We start from the raw sequence: 19,874 nt of genomic DNA, 5'->3' as shown, positions 1-19,874 counted from the left end.
TCTGAAATTAGCTGACGTCTGATAATTTTTAGATTTTTTTAAAACCGATAAATAGAAAAAAATGCACTTGCAGTTTTTTAAATTTTCTACATCCACGTATTTTTATTTTTATTTTTTTTTTTTTTAATTAAATTTTCGAAAATTGTTCATTGTCTGCTAACTTCAGAATCATATGAAATTAGCAATATTTTTGTTTATTAAAAATGTACATTTTTTATTAAAGTTATACACGATAAAAATATCAATATGTCAAAGTTTAACAACTTAAAATTAGTTCCCTGCAATCATATGTAGTTTAAAAAACACATTCATAATTAAGTAAATAAGATAGATTAGATAATTGGACAAGTACATAAAAAAAAACTTACAACATTTAAATTCAAAACCAGTGGAAAATTCCCAACAATAATATATAATAGCTTACAATTTAAATCTTCACTTGTAGTAATTTTTCAATTTATTCCATAAACGCAGCCATTGAAAAATTAAAATTTAAAAAATGAATTCACCAGACGGAAATAAATTATTTTATTTAAACAGAACTATAAACTAAACTCATCAAAATAAATAATTTACATTTTAATTATCATATTTATTAAGAACAGTAACTCATAATTGTAAATATAATAATAAATTAATTTAATCCCAGTCGGTTTACTCAACCAATAAAGCGCACGCACATCCGCGCGCATTTAAATTTGAATTATTTGATTGGGTAACGAGTGTAAAGTTGGCCTTCCTGAGTGGACAAAATACAAGAGATATCACGCGTCCACACACAGGACACTCGACTCTCGTTGCTACAGCACGCACGACTCGAGAGTAGCAACACAGTATAGTTTGTAAATGTAAAGAAAAGTGACAGGTTCAAGCAAACAGAAGTCCAGGGTAGCAACCACCGTGAGTCGTGATATATTCTCTTACATCTTACGTAGACACACCATATACTTATTATATATTTATATACATGTATATTTAGATAGCATAGAACACAATATTGTACACGCACATTTTAAAAGTAATACACATACGCAAGCGCCATAACCACACCATATATCGTGATGTCCTCGCCGTCTCAGACTCAGCTGGACGAAACAGCTGTAGAGAATTTCCGCGAGTATCTGCGGATCCCTTCTGTTCAACCAAATATTAATTACGGTAAGTTTATTTATTATTTCAATTAACATTCTCTCAGCTGTTTTTAATAATGAAAAATGTTTATTTTTAAATATTTTAGTGGATAAATAAATTATTAAGTGAATTATAAAAGCGTCTTGGATGTTAGTAACGCCGCGTGAGTCGCTGCATAGCGACGCGTCTTTTAGATAAATTTGTTTTAAATAATAACTTGGTGTTAACGTGCTTGAGGTAATTTATTATTAATTAAATGTTGTCAGTTTTGTTGTTTATTTTAAAATTTAAATTATTAAATTTGTTTGGGTTAAATAAATGACGCGAGCGTGGACGCACGTCGCGTCAGAGACGCTATCGTCCAGCCATTGTCGCAGCCCCGCCCTGGCTTTCTTTTAATCTCGGATTTAATTGTCATTATTTTATTTAAATTGTTTATTATTTATTTTATAAGTAATTTGTATGTGTTGGTATCAGTTTTAGGTAATTTTTATAATTTATTGAGTTATTATTTGTTAGATATTTTGGCGACAAAGATGCTGAGTCTGTATGGGTGTTTTTGGAAGACGCCAACGTTATTTTTTTAAGTATTGATAGATTTTAAACCTTATTTCTGTTGTTTATTATCTAGTATTATGTGCCATAAAGATGAGAAATCTGGGTTGTGATAAGATAAATACTTAAGTGCAAAACTAGAGTTTGCTATCGGTGTTACTGCGTTGTTAAAACCAAGCATTGTTTTGTCATTCATCTGAGTTGTAAATTATCAAGATTTATTGTAGTTCTCAGTGCCACAAATTAATTACATTGTGATTTGATTTGATAAGACTGCAAATGTTTGCCAGATATTTAAATAATTTCGGACTGTTGATAACAAATGATAACACGGTAATTGAATAATTTAGGTCAACAACTAACTGGTTTTTTAAATATTTCAGATGATTGTGTTACGTTTTTACGTAATCAAGCACAAAGTTTGGAACTGCCTGTCAAGGTCTATGAGCATTACAAAGGAAAGCCGATTGTTGTCATCACCTGGGTAGGCACTGATCCTTCGGCACCATCGGTGCTGCTCAACAGTCACATGGATGTAGTCCCTGTCTTTGCTGTAAGTATTTTTTATAATTACACAAAAAATTATTCAAATTCAAACTTTATATAAATTTTAGGACAAATGGATTTATCCACCATTCAGCGCGGAGATGGATGATAAAGGAAATATTTATGCTCGTGGCTCCCAAGATATGAAGTGCGTTGGTATTCAGTATATCGAAGCAGTAAGACGCATGAAGATGAATGGACTCCGTTTCAAACGCACGATCCACATGTCGTTTGTTCCTGACGAAGAGATTGGCGGAGTTCTTGGCATGGAGGAATTTGTAAAGACCGCAGACTTCAAAGCCTTGGACGTTGGCTTTGCTTTGGATGAAGGAGTTGCATCACCTGAGGATACTTTCTATATGTTCAATGGCGAGAGATCTATTTGGCATGTAAAAGTCATTTGTCCAGGTCATCCAGGTCATGGTTCTTTGCTGCTTCCCAACACAGCCGGTGAAAAACTTCGAGTTATTATTGATCGGTTCATGGATCTCAGAGCTGACCAAAAAGCTAAACTTGATGCTGGAAATTTAATGCCAGGAGATGTTATTTCAGTCAATCTTACCAAGCTTGAAGTAAGTATAATTAAAATATTTATAAATTAACTAATCACTCCATTAATTTCATCACTATTATTAACTTATAATTTTGAACTTTTGCTTTATGTCTGTACTCAGGATGTCTAAGTTGTAAGTATATAAAAATTAATTTTAAAACTTATTTTCAACTATTTTAATGCTTTATTTATTTTTTTTTTTATTCATATGATTATTAATTTGAAAATTTAAATAAATATAAATTTTTATAATCGATGGTAATTTTAAATTACAGGGCGGCGTACAAGCGAATGTTATCCCTGAAAAGTTAGCAGCCGTGTTCGATGTTCGCATACCACCGACTGTCGATCATGCAGAGTTCGAAAACACTATTTTAAGTTGGTGCCGCGAAGCAGGTGAAGGAGTTTCTATTGAGTATGAGCAGAAAAATCCTCAAATTAGAAGTACCAAACTAGATGACAGCAATCCATTTTGGTTGGCATTTAAAAATGCAATTGATAAACGTGGAATGAAAATACAAATCGGTATCTTTCCTGGTGGTACCGATAGTCGCTACGTACGCGGGGTAAATATTATTTTTAAAACAACCCTGATAACCACCATACCCGCAAGTATTCTGAAGCCAACTTGAAAGCAATTGTTGGAGAGAAAACATTTGCGGCTGAGTTGACAGTAGATTGTCTGCAACTTGAATTCAATTTGACTTCAAGAGTTATTGTCAGAAAATGACGTTAAGTTGATCGAAAGTTTCACTTTGAATTAACGGCAGGTTTTTCTGTAAAATTACATTCAAATGACGGCAGTTGATTTACATCAACATGCACGCATTGCCTAGTCAAGGCTTGTCAGAAACTTGTCGTTTAGTTAACCGAAAATGTTTTACTACAGAATTTGCTGGGCAAAGTGTGGCTACCAGGGTAACTTCAGTAATTAATTAATTAAATTTATAATATTTTTATGTCTGACAGATCGGTCTACCAGCTATCGGTTTCTCACCAATGAACAATACTCCGATATTACTCCACGATCATAATGAGTATCTTAATAAAGACGTTTTTCTACGTGGGATTGAAATTTACATGGATATTATTCCAGCAGTGGCTAATGTTTGATCAGTCATAATTTAAAAACCTCAACATATTTAATATACAAGATATGCTGAAGAAAAAAGTGCAATTTATATCAATTTTTTATTGATAAGAAAAAAAAACGTTGCTGTTAAATATCCACTTGAGAATATCTACATTCTGATATTAAACAAAAATTTAAGCGGTTTCATAAACAAACTGGATCAGTGCCATACAATACAATAGTTGTAATTTAATAAAATGAAATACTAGAAGAGGATCGCAAATGAATTTAAATACCAAAGATAATCGAGTGAATGAAATACCGCAACTGTCTAGTGCAATACTCAGCTAGTGGATTTAAAAGAAACGAAAGAAAATATTTACTAATTGTTTTTTTATTTGATTATATAATGATATTTTACGAATGTTAGTCATTGTTTTTTTTTTCTGCTAATACGTTAAAATGAGACAAGTGAAGTCTACAATAATTACGGAAAAAAACATATATATTTTAGAAAAATTATATTTACATAAATAAAACTTCTTGCACTAAGACTCAGAGTTGAAAAATAATTTAAAAATTATGGGATTTCATGGTGAAAAGTATAAATAAAAAAAAAGTAATAATTATGATCTAATAAATAAAACACGTGCAAGTGCTGCGAATGAAATACTATCGTGTTATTCGTAGAAGAAATCATCTAAGTGTTATATCATGAAATATATTTAATGAGTAAGTGTAATATTACCACGATAATTGTACACACATCGTACAATCATAACAATTCATTCTTAACGGAGTATAGTATCCCTACCTCCGCTTAAATTTATATCCCCGTAGACTTTCCCCACTCTTTTTTTTTTGCTGCAACCGTCCCTACCTCGAGCGAAATAATGGACTCGTCCACTAATCTACTCGAATATCTGTCAGATTTGAAAGTTTAAAAACCGGCAAGTTGTGAAAATAATTAGTTCCATAAAAAAATAAATATAAATAAAATGATATATAAAATAATTAGCTGACAAAATAAAATGTAATTAATAATTAAAATAGTGATTTATAAATGTTGAATAGGACTCGGCCATTTTATGTGTGGGGAAGGTAGGGGAATAAAGTCTCGACCCCGGCGGAGCCACCGTTTATTTACTTGCGTAAACTGTCTTACAGTGGTAACAAGCCGGTTTTAAATCAGTAGTAAATTTAAAAAGTATGTTTTTAAAATCTAATTAAATTTTTTTTAATCACAAGACGACTTTTACAAGTATTTAATGTTAATTAAAAATAAAATTTTTATCAAGTGTAATCATTTAAAAGCATCCTCCGCACCCTATTTCATTGCCCGCCAATACTGAATAGGCGGGAAGACCACGTGACGTTGCTTAACGAATGAACGTCGTGAGATTTGAAATCGTGCGTGGTCTTTGTTCACGAGTCGAGACCGTCAACGTTACTTCAGTTCCGTGAAGGGGACCCTGTGTTGGTGATCCGTTTATACATGATCGCTGCTGCCGAAAAAAACCACGTTATTTTCACATATAATTTATATAGATATATATATTTAACAAGTGAAAGTGACGTTTTCATAAATTATAAATACAACGACATTAATTATTAATTGTTATATACTACGGTAGGTTATTAATGTCATATATATTATAAATTATTATTCATTTGTTTACATTTTTATTAAGTGGACGACAAAAATAAAGGCGGGTGTTTCTGCTTGTGCTCCTTGTAACCGAGTTTTTGGTAAAAACTAACGACTACTTTAATCAAGTGATTATTTTTTATTTTTTTATTCATTTATTTTTATTTATTTATTATTATTATTTGTGCCCGAGGAAACGCCTAGTGTTGCTACCTCGTGAATTATTTATTTAACCGAAAATATATCGGCATGCATGCTTCGATTAAGTGATGTATTGAAGAACTGGTGAAAAATTAATAGTGAACGTCAAGTTTGCGCGGCAACGAACCTCTAAATTCTACACAGTGCTCGTCTTGTATCATGTCTTTGTCTCTCACGACACAACGTGTGGAAATGATGAATAAAAAAAAAATAAAAAAATAACCGGGAGTAAAAAATTCCGGCGGGAATATACTCTGATGATTGTCAAGGTCTATGATCTCGTGTAGTCATGACGACCGGTTGACAACCATCTCTGTTCGCGCCTTGACGGCAGGAAACATCTAAAGAATTTTGACTTAATATTTTTTATATTTTTTTTATTTCTCCATTTCCTCTGCGGATCGTTGAGTCCCTTGTGAGCCGCGAGATCTCGCGGGGCAGGGCAATTTTTAAGCGGGAAACCGTTGCTTCCTTTCTCTTCATCTCGAATTAAATTTAACCCTGAGATGTTTTTTTTTCTTTTATTTTTTTACTTTATTATTATTAATATTATCATTTTTTATATTTTTTTATTTTACTTTACTCTAATATTTTTTTTCCGTTCTCTATTAATATTTTTTTAGTTGCCGTATATTTGCTTTAAATTTGTGGCTGTGCTGAATATGTTGAATGATTAATCGATAAGAGAAATATTTAACTGTTTTACTACAAGCACGTGCTTGAGTTTTTTTATCAGCATACTTAAAAGCAAACGGCGGATGTTCTCATCGACTATACTTACTAGGGCTAAGATCAAATGACTCGCTGGAACGTATAAATAAGTCGTTAACTATTAAATATCGATTTTCTTCGTACAGTACTTCCGCCGGTTAGCAAAGTTGATACAGAAGATTATTTAAAACAAGACAAACTTGAGACCCAATCACACGTGATTATATTTCTTTAATCGACGTCTGAATAACAGCTAGTTAAATACCTCGAGTTATTAAAAGAATTGTTGGAATAAATGCTAAAAAATAATAATTTTGTTCGTAGAAAACAGTGTTAAGTATTTAAACCAATTAAATTATAGTAATTATAGTTTCAAATATTTTTTTAATGCCATTTTTTTTAATACTAGAACGGCATAAATGAGAAGGCGGGAAAACTTTTGACCGTGAGAACATTCTGGGAACTTAAAACCTTCCCCTCGCTTCTCGGTCCCGGTCCTGTGAGCACAACCAGACCCCTACGCCATATGTACACCGCAGGAAATATCCTTCGGGGCCAGATCCCCTTTGACCAAAATAACTTCCCCTCATCCCTCGGCTATCGTTTCATACATTTATACATTCATATATTTTTTTTTCCTTTTACATTTTTTTCTTTTTTTATTACTTTATATATTTCCTGGAACTTCCGCATTTGTATAACACATTTCTCTGCTCGAATTTTTTTGTCCTTGGTAATTTTATTAATTATATATTCTCAATGAATTTTATTTTTTTTTTTTTACTGACTAAAATTTGTGTATAGTATTTAAAGTATAAATATTTTTAATGAATTAAATATTTAAAATGTTACTTTCACCATTTGAATTTATACATTTTCTAACGGCGCGCCAAATCTCGCCGAGGTCACAACAAAAAACCGCCGAGAGAGTCATTAGTTAATTCACAAGGACAATGTGGATATTAGAATGTCTTTGAATTTATTAAAAAAAAAATCAGGCTTCCTCAGCAAAACTCGCAATAAAATTTCTAATTTAAATAAATTAACTAATTAAATTAGAGCGAAAAAATAAAATTTACGGATGATACGATAATCAAAAATTGATTACAAAGTTAAACCGTTAGTTTTAAAGAAGTTGATGATTACGTAATGTAGGGACAAATAGAATAAAAAAACAAAATTCCCCTCCACACACACACACACACATACACACACACACACACACACATATATATATATATATATATATATATATATATATATATATATATATATATATATATATATATATATATATATATATATATATATACATATTAAGACAGCGAGCTCTCGGCGATCTATTCCTCGTCTTCCTTTCTCGTGTCCCCACGCATTGCTAAACTTTCGATCGCTTTTATTTGCTATCTTGATAAATTTAATTAACAACAAATTTATTTAAAGCCTTCTCGTTATTTAATTTAAATCCACCTCGTAGTTATTCGCAGTATAAATAGTCGCCATAAATCGTAATACTGATAGTAATAATAATAATGAGAGTAATGAATAATTAATTACTATCTCTAATAATAAAAGTATTTTATTGATTTATAGTTCAAGTGACAGTCGAAATATTATTTCATAAATAATAAATGAGAAACACGTTGCTAAAGGAAAAGACAATTACTAGGGCGTCGATTACGTTTGAAAACGTTCATCGAAAAAGTTTTTTCGATGCTGAGCATCCACACGTCCCCTAGTATATATTTTCTCTCTGCAACCCCTTCAAGGGGTTTCGCGTGTATGTTGATGATGTATATATATTTGTACGTGTATGTATATATTATTGCAGATATGTGTGCAGATACTTCCCCTTTATTCCATCCCTGAGAGTGGCCGTGGGAGAATAAGAGACGGGGTGAAGAGACATACAAGGGTGCAGACTGTTTCGCGCAAGCGGCTGCACACAGGGGTAGCAATTTTGCACTCCCCTCTTCTATTCCTGTTTCTCTCCCTTTAGTAACTCGCTCTCTTACTCATTCGAGCCCCCGATGTTTCTTCACAGGGTAGTGGCGATAGTAGTAGGGAATATCAGATCGATACTTCGCGAAACGAGACGACGAGGGGTATGAACTCACCGCCCCGGAAAGAGATCCCGTCGTTTGGTCCAGGAGCTAAATATTTCAATCTCCTTTCGTTTCAATGTAAATTTCCTTCTATGTTATTTATTTTTTTTTTTACATTTCTCACTTGATTTTATACAAAATTTTATCTAGATGTTTGTATAGATAACTTTAAGTATAAATAATATTTATTATTCAAATCTTATAAACATTTTTCTGTATATTTTATTTAAATTTTAAAATAAATTATTGTTTGAATTTTAAAAAAATATGCTAGCGTAGTTTTATACAAAGGAAGTTTAACTTAATAGCTATTCTGAATGCGAACGCCCGCATGTTTTTGAACAAAAAAATAAAGAAAGAAAAATATTTGACCATGAATATTGTTTGGAGAATGAAATGAAATATTTAGTGAAGACCCTTGAGGTAGGTATACTGTATAACATGTATTCTGCCTAGTAGATCTTGACTAGTTTCTCTTTCAAAACGTGGACAGAATCCTCAGCTCGGTATTACCTGTTAGGCTACCTAGGCACAGTACAGGCTGACTCAGTAATTTCAAAAACGAAATATTAGTCTTTAAGCCAAAGAAGATTTTTAAATATCTGCGAGCCTTAGTATTGTAAATTATAATTATATATTGGACCTAAACCTACCTCACTTTACTCCAGGTAGTTTTCGTATTTCACTATTGAATGACAATCGGAAAAGTTTCTCTGCTGTAATTCATGCTTAAAAAACTTTTCTCTAAATAACAATAGACTTTTCTACCTGCTGCCTGATCCTAAATACACCCCGCGTTGTAAAATTTACGCTTTTCATTAAAAAAAAAAACAGGTGAACTTCTACCTGAAAGTAATGCCCTTTGTTTCGTAGTAGATCTTAGAGTTAAATAAATGATAAAGAGAAAGATAAAAATAACTCAAGGGAAAAAGTTGTAAAATAACAGAGTAGAAAAAGGAGTGGAATGATCTTGGAAGGAATATTAAAAAGCGGAAAGAGTCTTCACGTGCCGGCTCGTAAAACTACCGAGTGATAGGTGAGACCACCTCTGTTTAGTCCGCGCTGCCCTGCCATCACTTCCGTTTCTTAAAACTCCATATAGTCTATAAAAGTCTTTTATGCTTTACAGAGTTTTCTCAAACTCAATTAACCATACTTGACTTGAAACAAAAAATATCAAGTATGCTATGCTATATAGTAAAAATCATAATAAAACAAGATCTAAATTTAGCAGATGAGTTCACTCTTAATTTTTCGTTCGTCATTTGAGTCATGTCACTTGACTCTTAAAGTGACGGCTGGGTCTACTGTGTCCGAGGAACTCGATATCATTGCCCGTTAGACTGGAAAATTTTTCCTTCCGTCGCACCTGTCCACGAAGAGTCGTTTTTTACTTCATATATATATATATATATATATATATAGAGTATGAGTTCCTTCGTTTACCTGGCTAATGGCAGCTACGAACAAAGGAACGTTCAATTTTGTACCACCTTTAGTCTCCGCTTTTCCCCTCGTCCACCAAGAAGGCCCGGTGTTCTCCCAGGTATTTGCAAATGTCCCGGTCTTTTTTTCGTTTGTAGCCCTCTCTCCTCTTCGGCCTTTCTTTCAGTCACGAAACCCAAAATTGCGCGGCAATCGGATCATCATGAGACCTCGATTGTATTATTTAGCACGAACGATTGAAGGTTGCATGGTAAAACATGAAGCTTTTGTATTATCACAGGAAGCCTTTTGCTCGCTCTGGAGTAATAATAAAATTATATATTAATATTTACGATAATCGAAATGAGTATATATATTTATAAATATATTGGAGTTGTAGGGATCTTGAAAATTGAATCTTTGATGGAATTTGGCACATTGGTGTTACGAGGATCGATAAAAATACGGCAAGAGAGACCCACTTCGCGGTTCAGTTTACATCGTAAGGCCCACGGAACCAAATGAAAACCGGTTCTCTGCTCTCGGTGATCACAAAGAAAACCGTCGGGCGGTTTCTGCTGTGATCCCTCTCGCCACGAACCAGCGAGCGAGCCAACCAACCAACGAGTGGAATAAAGAAAGCTTATGAAAGATAAAATGGACAGAAGAAAGACCCAGAGAGAGACACTGGTACATGAACAAGGAAAGAAAGAGACTGGTCGGCTGCTGCTCTGCTGAGTATTTACAAAAACCCTCCTCGTATCGTGGTCTCCTCCATCAATGGCACTCTGCTCGTCTCGAACTACTCTACACACTTTAATATTATATATATGCTTTTTTATTTTTTGTCCATGTCAAGTACGTCGCATCGCGAACTTTATATGTATGTGCTTTATGCTCTGGTGCTGTCCAGCTCTTCATCGCCATCACATTGTCAACGCGGCGAGCTTTGAGGATTTAGTTTTAGGCTTTCCAAGAGTTTCAAGGACGGACCCATAGACCCGGACTTCTTGGAAGCCCTGAACTAGATGAAAAAAAGGCCCGAGATCCCGGAAACGAAAGAAATTCTTTTAAATTTATTCTAGGGTCTGACCCTCAACCCCTCTTCTTTTTCATTATATATATATATTTTTTTTCAATAACTGAGCCATTCTCAATTTGAAATAATAGTCTTTAATTACTACGGCTGCACAAGGGATAAAAAATAAAAATAAGTGAAGAAAGACAGTATAGCAGCAAGGGGAAATGTAATGTTACTTCGCTGATGATCTCGTGTGCGATATATACTTACTCTGTTTTAATTTATTTTAAATAAAATTAACTCTTTCCCATCAGGAATAATTTTTTTCAAGGTCGTTCGCTGTTCGTCATGCCCCTGGAACTTTTAGTCGGAGACAGTCAACCTCGTCGATGTCTCTCGTGCAGCTACCGTGACCCTACCTATCACATCATCCTACAGTACATAAGAATATAAATTTTTTAAATCGGTAAGCGAAGGTGCACGCACCGTAAAACAAGTTCGATCTTACGACTAGATTAATATATGCCATGGGATTCATGGAAACGCGCTGGTAACACATGTTTCAACGACCGATTAAATTTATCACCGTCATATATTATTATTATATCAATATTGTAATAATAATAGTAATAATAGTAACCGCGGCGTGCTGCTGAAACATAAAAAACTTAATTTGAATATCTTGGGATGGGATTGACTTGATGATTTTCGAGACTTGGATATAGATTGGGACCTCTGGTCTTTTAACCCGGCAAGATAGAGCACTCGGTAGTATTTGGGAAAGTTTTAACGGCAACCTTGACGTTCTGTCATATGTGGGACCCTCGTTGAAAGGTTTTATTTTTATTTTCGTCCATTTGGTCGATTCAAGTCTCGCCGTCTCGTAAAACCGCGTGTTTTGTTGCGCCGTATGCACTCTACACTGAATCTACATGGATAAAGAAATAGCTTTAGACGAGAGTGCTGGTACTCGAGTAGTGAGCAAGTAAAGAACAAGAGGGAGATGGAAAAAAATGTTGGCGCGCCGCAGACTGAGACCCCTTTTATTCATCAACTCTGCCAAGACATATATATTTATATTCTTATATACATACATACATACGTATATAAGACATAATTTTTACAACTGATGAAATAAAACCACCACTACCATCGTCAGTCACTTGAATTCCAACAATTTATTATATCCTATCTGTTGATGGAACATATATGTTTGACGTTAAGCTGTTCTGATAGATACGAGGAGGGGAACAAAAACATTTTCCTCTACTTGTATATCTATATGGACTGTATGATATCTGACTCCAAAAATACCCCTCATATGTTAAATTTCAAGGTCTCGTCTTTCTTTGTCACGGACTCTGTCAATTGTCGGGATAGGATCGATTGATTGACCGCGTCAGTGGTGAATTATCGGGGGAACATAACAAGAGAGCAAGTTCAGTAGAGGATGGAGTTTAAAAGAATGGCAAGAAGAACGTGCGGGGTCAGTTCTTCAGCTGATAATTTAGTATGCGTAGTAGATACTCATTGAATCCAGTCAAGTTGTTTATTTAGCATATAGTATCGTCCCAGCGTTCACGTTATGTTGTGAACACGTTGCGCTGTTGTGTTATGTTGTTGTGCCAGTCGAGAAGTCGAATGGAAGGAGTGGAATCGAAAAAAAATAAAATAAATATATATATAGACATGTGTATGTATAAAAGTAAAAAAATATATATTGAGAAGGAGGAGAGTATACAGAGAGTTGAGAGACTTGTCGAGTGACTCGGCGAGTGGAGTACGCTTACTACACGCAGGGGGAAACTACTACGTCGCACACACATTCTATAGTAAATCGCCTATAGTACTATGAGTCAGTCACACCCACGAGCCGAGCTCTGGGGCTCTCCTCCGTGGGTTCAAGACCCTCTATGTACTTCTCTAGCACAATGTAAAGCTGTGTGCTGCCAGCGAGTATACATAGCAGCAGCAACGCGAGGTCACGCGTACTTAAACTTCTACTTCTACTTCAACTATCACTGGATGAGAATCTATTGCCCTTGTATCTAAGGAAGTAGCGTTGCTAGATTTCAGAGTGTACTGCTGAACACATATAGACACAACATCATGGGTCGAATTAATCCAATCTGGTCTATATATATATATATATATATATATATATATATATATATATATATATACATAAACAGCAACAACGAGGAATAAGTGCAAAGCGTTTTATCGTCAGTTCACTGACATCGAGAGCGTTATCCCAGTGGATAAACTATATCCCAGACCTAGCTTGCCCTATAGCTCTACCATCCCCAAGATATTCTTAGGTCACTATATAAGCACCGAGACTTTATAGTCTTGTCTCTTCAGGGTCTTGGTTATTATACCAACTTTATAATGCTACAGAAATACCCGACTATTTAAATGTTTATTTTTTTATTTTTTGTTTACTACTTTTATTTATAATTGCGACTTTGATTATGATGACTGTCATTTTATCGTTACAGACGAGTGAATGTTGGATACTGAGAGCAGACACAGCGCTGGGCTGGATCAGGGACCAACAGTCAGGGACCCTTGGCTCACAAATACAATGGATTACTATCTCGGCGCGGACAGTCTATCCTTACAGGAGATGCTTGATGTTGACATTAAATGCGAGGTCGACAGTGTTATTGGTGGACACCCTGAACTCGGGTTCAATTTCACCGATCTGTCGCCGCTCGAACTCGACGATGATCCAGTGGGATGTCAAAGTGACTTGAACAGCTGGTTCGGATCGGCCAGTCTGCTGAACGGGAATAGCAACAGTTCTCACAGGTGAGTTATAGCGCATCTGCATGTCGACATGTGGAAAGTTAAAAAAAATATGTATATAAATTTTAATAAATAATAAAACACAAAAATGACAAGAAAATAAAAATAAAAAGTCGAAAGAATTACTGACCCGGTTCGTAAAACCACGTGGCCGATCGATCATCTCCTGGCGACGTAATTCGTGGATTTTCAAAGCTCTGGCGGGTCACTGAACTAACGTTCCTGACGAGTTTCTTAACGACTTCCGCTTTGATAAACAAAAGTTACTATTCAACATAAATATTTTATTTTAATTTCTTTTAGTCATAATACCGTATAATTATTATACTTTGTTGTATTTTTTTTTCTCTTGTATTTCATCACTAATTTATTGTTTTATTTTTTTTTTATAGTAATTTCAACCTTGACCTCAACGGTGGAGATGTTGCATCGATAATGGTGAACCCAAACTCTGTGATGCCGCACATGGTTACACGAACTCCAACTCCACACAATAATAGTAGTAATAGTAATAACAACAACAGTAATTGTAATAATAATAATAATAACAGTAGTAGCAATAATAACAATAATAATAACAACAATAATAATAATATCAACAATAATAACATCATAAATAATGGAGTCGTGCAAGCAAGGCGACATTTCTCATTTCCCATCAAGAATGAGATAAAAGAAGAAAAGGTCGAAGTTGATGATGATCTCGAGACTGGCAATGAAACGGATAATGAGCATTACGAGAATGACATCACCGAAACGGAGGATGAGGAAGACGAAGATGATGACGAAGAGGAAGAAGAATCTGAAGACGAACAGGAGAATGCGACTATGATGATGAACGCCGCAAGGGCAATTAAATTGAAACAGCAACAACAGCAACAATTACAACAGCATCAGCAGCAGCAGCAGCAACCGATTCACGTTAAAACAGTATCAACCATCAAAACATTACCCCCGCAGGCAATCAATAAAATAACAAATGGCCAAAAAGTTGATTCGTTGGCTCAAATTAGACTTGGAAATTTGAAACTCGTACGGCACAGTCCCAATGGCCAGACACAACATCATGTAAGAAAAATATACAATAACAACGTACACATTACAGCACCGAGTACAACTGGAAACTCAGCCTTGAAAAGGGACAAAGATTTTACTCTCAATATTGCCGAGTACGATGAGAAACCTTATCCAAAACCAGCCTACTCCTACTCTTGTCTTATCGCAATGGCATTGAAGAACAGCCAGACGGGCTCGTTGCCAGTATCTGAAATATATAATTTCATGTGGTAAGCATTTTTTATCCAAAATGTTTACTTATAGTTTTATTTTATTTTATTTTTTTATGTCTATATTTATCTAACGCTTATCATTACAATATTTAATCGGGAAAAGCCACTTAGTACCTTTGAGTTATAAAAGTCGTAGATAAATTTAGGAAGTAGAAGGGTAGGGCACGTTAAAAAAACGCGGTCGCTTCACTCGGGGGCACAAGGGAGCCAGTTATGGGGGAAAAGTATTGTCCTTTCTTTATTCTCTGCTCGGGATCGAGTGTATAGTAGTACAGAGCTGCCTGCCTGCCATTTTGTAAAGGGGGCCCTAAGCGGCACCAGGTGCGCACTGTCGGGGTACAGTCCCCCGAGAAATGTTGAGCATGTTTCTTTGTTTACAAATCCTCTGTATGATATTCTCGTCCGACTACTAAATATAAAAAAATTTACTTTCTACAATATTCAATTAAATAAATCTCATTATTTTCTTTCTATTTAATGTAATTATTTTAAATTTATTACATTATCATTCAAGTAAATACATATTTTTTAAATTTATTTTAGTGAACATTTTCCGTACTTCAAAACTGCGCCAAATGGTTGGAAAAATTCAGTGAGGCACAATTTATCATTGAATAAATGTTTTGAAAAAATAGAAAAACCAGCGGGAAATGGCAACCAACGAAAAGGCTGTTTATGGGCGATAAATCCACAAAAAATAGCCAAAATGGACGAGGAAGTACAAAAATGGTCACGAAAAGATCCACTGGCGATAAAAAAGGCCATGATATATCCCGATCACTTGGAACTTCTCGAACGAGGCGAAATGAAATACGCAGGAAGTGGCGGTGACGATTTGTCGGAAGAAACAGAGAGTTCGGGTGATGAAACCGCCGAAGAAAATGCAACTTATGATGAACCATCACTTGGACATATCGCCGCTAATTCCGTTACTGATAGTTATGATGAAAGCAGTCAAGATTGTGACATTGACATCACTGAACATTTGTACGATGAAATAGACATCGAGGACAACAAAGAAGCTCTGCATATGCAGTTTAATATTACCAAGGAGGAACCATATGAGTATGAATTAAGTCCCAGTGCCAAGAGACAAAAGACATTGACTGGAACCATTCAAGGAAATTACGTGTATCAATCTGTAGCGACGTCCCGTAGGAAAACGCCTTTACTCGTCAGAACGGGAGCTGCGAACGGCGCGTTTCTCAAGATTGAATAGATCTCTTAGATTTAAATACTTTTTTTTTTTTTTTTTTTATTATAAATATACATTTTTTAAAAATTTTTTTTTTATTTTGATCCCGTTCCCTTGCTTTTCTCTCAAAATCTTTAAAAAGTCAGATTTGAAGTCATAGTGCAAAGAAAATTTTATTCAGGCACTTTGTATTGTTTAATATTTTTCTACAAAGGCTGTGTGTATTTTTGATACACAGGAAAAAAAATAATAATAACAATAAGAATAATTATAATAATAATAGTATAAGAAACATTTGCTACGATATTAAATAAGTGTAAATATAATTTGAAAAATTTTTTTACATGAACAAAAATTTGTTTGAAATTAAGGTGAGTCTCAGACAATACCCCCCACTTTTTAAAAACATTCAATGGTTGAATTGTCATCATTTTGAAATTTAATTAATTAGTTATAAAAAGTTAAAGAATTAATTAAAAAAAAATTACTTACAGTTGACATCAATTAGAAGTTGAATTAAATTTGTGGAGTAAATATCAGTAAAATCTTACTCAATTTTATAATTAGAATTTTCAAATTTTGTGGGCTAAAATTTACTTGCCAAATTTCGATTAACTTCTAATTGATGTCAATTATGTTTTAATTGATCAAGAAAATATGAATACAGCTGACAGTTAAAAGTAATTCAATATTTTTAAAAAGTGGAGAGTACTGCCCGAGAATGTCCTTAATTGCGTAAAGAAGAGAAAGAAAAATGATAGAATAAAAAAAACTGTTTATAATTATTTGGTTAAAATTATGTAAAAATGAAAATGAACAATTTTTTAATTAAGATATTGTAAAATGAGTGCGTTCATTGACAGTTTGAGACCGGGAGAGTAAAGCAAGTTTAGATGTCAACGAATGTGTCCTTCAGTTTAATAACCGTAATCTATTGATTTAGCCGAGTCAATTTGACCGAGAAAGAGGGCAATGAACTAAAAGAGAACAAGACTAATATGTTCGCACACAAAATGTTCTTCCACGTACATATATTTGTATATATAAATATATACATGCCTATATATACATATATCCACAACATTTCACTGTAAATCAATTCATCTGTTTCAATGTCGTGTGTGTATTTTTGATCATAACTGCCAATTTAAATATGCTATTATTTAAATTATTATTTTATATATTACACAATTTTTTAAAACTGAATACGCCGCTACTGCTTACATATTGCTAGTTGATGATGATCAACAATTATTACACTCGTAATAATAACAATAATAATAATAATATTAATTCGATTGGGAGATTTTTTATACGCTACTTAAACTTAAGCTCAATAGATGGTCACTTAACTGACCAGACTGATGTAACATAACTTTTTTTTACACAAACAAGAAAAACAATTGAACTAAATCATAGGATTAACAATATTCCATATTCGTGTATACCTAAAGAATAATAATAATAATAATAATAATAATAATAATAACAATAATAATAGTACACAGAGAAAAAGGATTTCTTGGCGCAATAAAAATTTTTCGCGCCAAGAAATCCTTTCTTTTGTGTAGGACTCGCAGATAGACAAGTACAAAGGGTCAAAGATTGTTGATGATGATTCTAAATTGTATAAAGTTATTAATTTAACAAGAGAGAAAAATGATAAAAAATAACATTTTTTTTTACTGTGTTTAGTGTTATAAAAAAAAAAAATTTATTATCTTTAAAGTATTTAACTTTAATTAGAAGTAAAAAATTTAATTGGTCAAATTAAGAGTGCTCAGGCCAGTGAAACAAAATAATCGAATAATAAAAGTCTAATAAAATGAGTTAGTTTTTTTAAGTACTAAATATTATATGTAGTGATAACAATAAGTTAACTTCTTTTCTATTTTTAAGTATGTAATTACTTATTCGAATAGTGTATTACCTCTAAATCTAGATTTATAGAGTAACGCGTCCGGAGTATATTAATATTAATTGATAATTATAATTATAATTTTGTTTGTAATACTGCGCCGAGTCTAAGTAACTGTGGATGTCCTGTAATTTTTTTAAAACTCTGTTTAAATTATTGAGCGGTTGCATTTGTGATTCATAGTGAAGTATATATACAAATATCATGTTATTAATTCTAAGAGGACTTACATTTTTATACATCCTTTGATTTTAGGGAGTTCTCTAAAATCAAAAGGGCGTGTTTTTTTTATTGCCAATTCTTGGCTTATTTTCGAGCTAAAAATAAAAAAAAATTTTGGAAGCCTAAAAGGCGCATGACAAATTGTGTGCCCTTATAGATTTCAAAAATTTTTTTAAATTTTGAGCTTCAGAATAAGTCTTCAGAATGATTTGTAATAAAAAAAAAAAATTGTACGTCCTTTTGATTTTAGGGAGATCCCTAAAGCCAAAAAGGTTTATAAAAATATGTCCTTTTGGAATCTGTAATGCGATATATCAAAAGATTTAACTTCGAGTGCATTTATAACTATTTAAAAAGAATAATTATCGTTTCATTGGGGATGGCACAGTACCCGAAAGCTCTTGTCCAATGAAAACTAAAGGTGTTGTGACGAATAACGAGAGCACCGTAACGTATTATTAATAGTAAGATAATTTTGTACATTAAATGTATATAATTTATGGACAAAAACAAACAACGTGTAACGTACTTGTAATTGGATCATAAGCTGTCCATTTAATTGATGGTAAGAATATTAAATCAGTTGTAATTAATTGATCCCATTGTAAGCTAAAATTGATTTATTAATTAAAAATTAACAATAATAATTTTACATGAGTAAATATTAAAATATTATATATTAAATTTTTAAATCTTTTTTATATAATTCAAAATTAAATGAATATATTGTATAAATATATTTGCGGTGGTAATTATTCATTTTGTTAATATACTAAGTCTGTATGAAAGCAATAAGTAAGGGACCAATTGTATGGATTCTTTATAATCTTAATTATTATTGCTGATTATCATTTTTTTTAACAAAATAATTATCATTATTTTCATCTTACATGTACACCGATAAAATGTATGTCGTTGATAATTAATCATCTGTATAGATAGTTTTTTTTTTTTTTTTGTAAATATATCAGTAATTTTTAATTTCACTTTTTTCACTTTTGTACTAAATAGAGTAGATGTTTATGTAATTATAATTTAAATGATAGAAAGAAAAGAAAGAAACGAATTATAATAATGTCAGAATTTTATTTTGTCTCATTTAAAATCCATCGATCTCTGAAGTACAGAAACAAGACTTGTATAAAATAGTTTAAAAACAATACGATTTTTTAATTTATCGCATTAATTAAATCTTGCCAGTTGATTATTCTTTTCAATTACATCAATTAATCACATAAATAAACAATTACAATTAAATGTTTATTAAAGTTAAGTTAAATAAGGCATTAATTATAATAAAATAAATAATGTAGAGTAGTTTTTGTACCTGTTTGTAACAATTTTTAAGTAACAATCGTAGCCGGTTAATGAGTACATAAACAAATTTAAATTGTATATGTGCAATTTTTTTCAATAATAAAAAGTAAACATCAATTGTTGTCTGATTAATAATTTAAAATGAATAAAATCT

The 19,874-nt window shown here is 32.8% G+C and overlaps 2 protein-coding genes across 4 annotated transcripts; both read left to right on the top strand.

Moving 5' to 3' along the window:
• The first annotated feature begins 779 nt into the window (after positions 1-779).
• LOC103571230 (aminoacylase-1) lies at positions 780-4,411 on the top strand. Of its 2 annotated transcripts, XM_008549317.1 has the most exons (6): positions 780-900; positions 980-1,158; positions 2,070-2,239; positions 2,301-2,804; positions 3,061-3,351; positions 3,755-4,411. In XM_008549317.1, exons 2-6 carry the CDS (start codon positions 1,062-1,064, stop codon positions 3,896-3,898), a joined length of 1,206 nt encoding a protein of 401 aa, XP_008547539.1. In that variant the 5' UTR covers positions 780-900; positions 980-1,061; the 3' UTR covers positions 3,899-4,411. The 2 variants fall into 2 exon arrangements, with proteins under 2 accessions (XP_008547539.1, XP_008547538.1); XM_008549316.1 differs by having other exon boundaries at positions 780-1,158.
• An 814-nt stretch (positions 4,412-5,225) lies between these two features.
• LOC103571231 (GATA zinc finger domain-containing protein 12) lies at positions 5,226-19,486 on the top strand. 2 transcript variants are annotated; one of them, XM_014445109.2, is made up of 4 exons: positions 5,226-5,487; positions 13,470-13,782; positions 14,172-15,065; positions 15,612-19,486. In XM_014445109.2, the coding sequence occupies exons 2-4, from the start codon at positions 13,478-13,480 to the stop codon at positions 16,285-16,287; spliced, it is 1,875 nt and encodes a 624-aa protein (XP_014300595.1). In that variant the 5' UTR covers positions 5,226-5,487; positions 13,470-13,477; the 3' UTR covers positions 16,288-19,486. The 2 variants fall into 2 exon arrangements, with proteins under 2 accessions (XP_014300595.1, XP_008547541.1); XM_008549319.3 differs by lacking the exon at positions 5,226-5,487 and adding an exon at positions 5,554-5,633.
• The last annotated feature ends 388 nt before the right edge of the window (positions 19,487-19,874 follow it).

This window comes from Microplitis demolitor, chromosome 1 (genome assembly GCF_026212275.2).
Source record: "Microplitis demolitor isolate Queensland-Clemson2020A chromosome 1, iyMicDemo2.1a, whole genome shotgun sequence".
Taxonomy (NCBI): Eukaryota; Metazoa; Arthropoda; class Insecta; order Hymenoptera; family Braconidae; genus Microplitis; species Microplitis demolitor.
The sequence above is the reverse complement of the archived record's forward strand: the minus strand, read 5'-3'. Positions and strand labels throughout refer to the sequence as shown.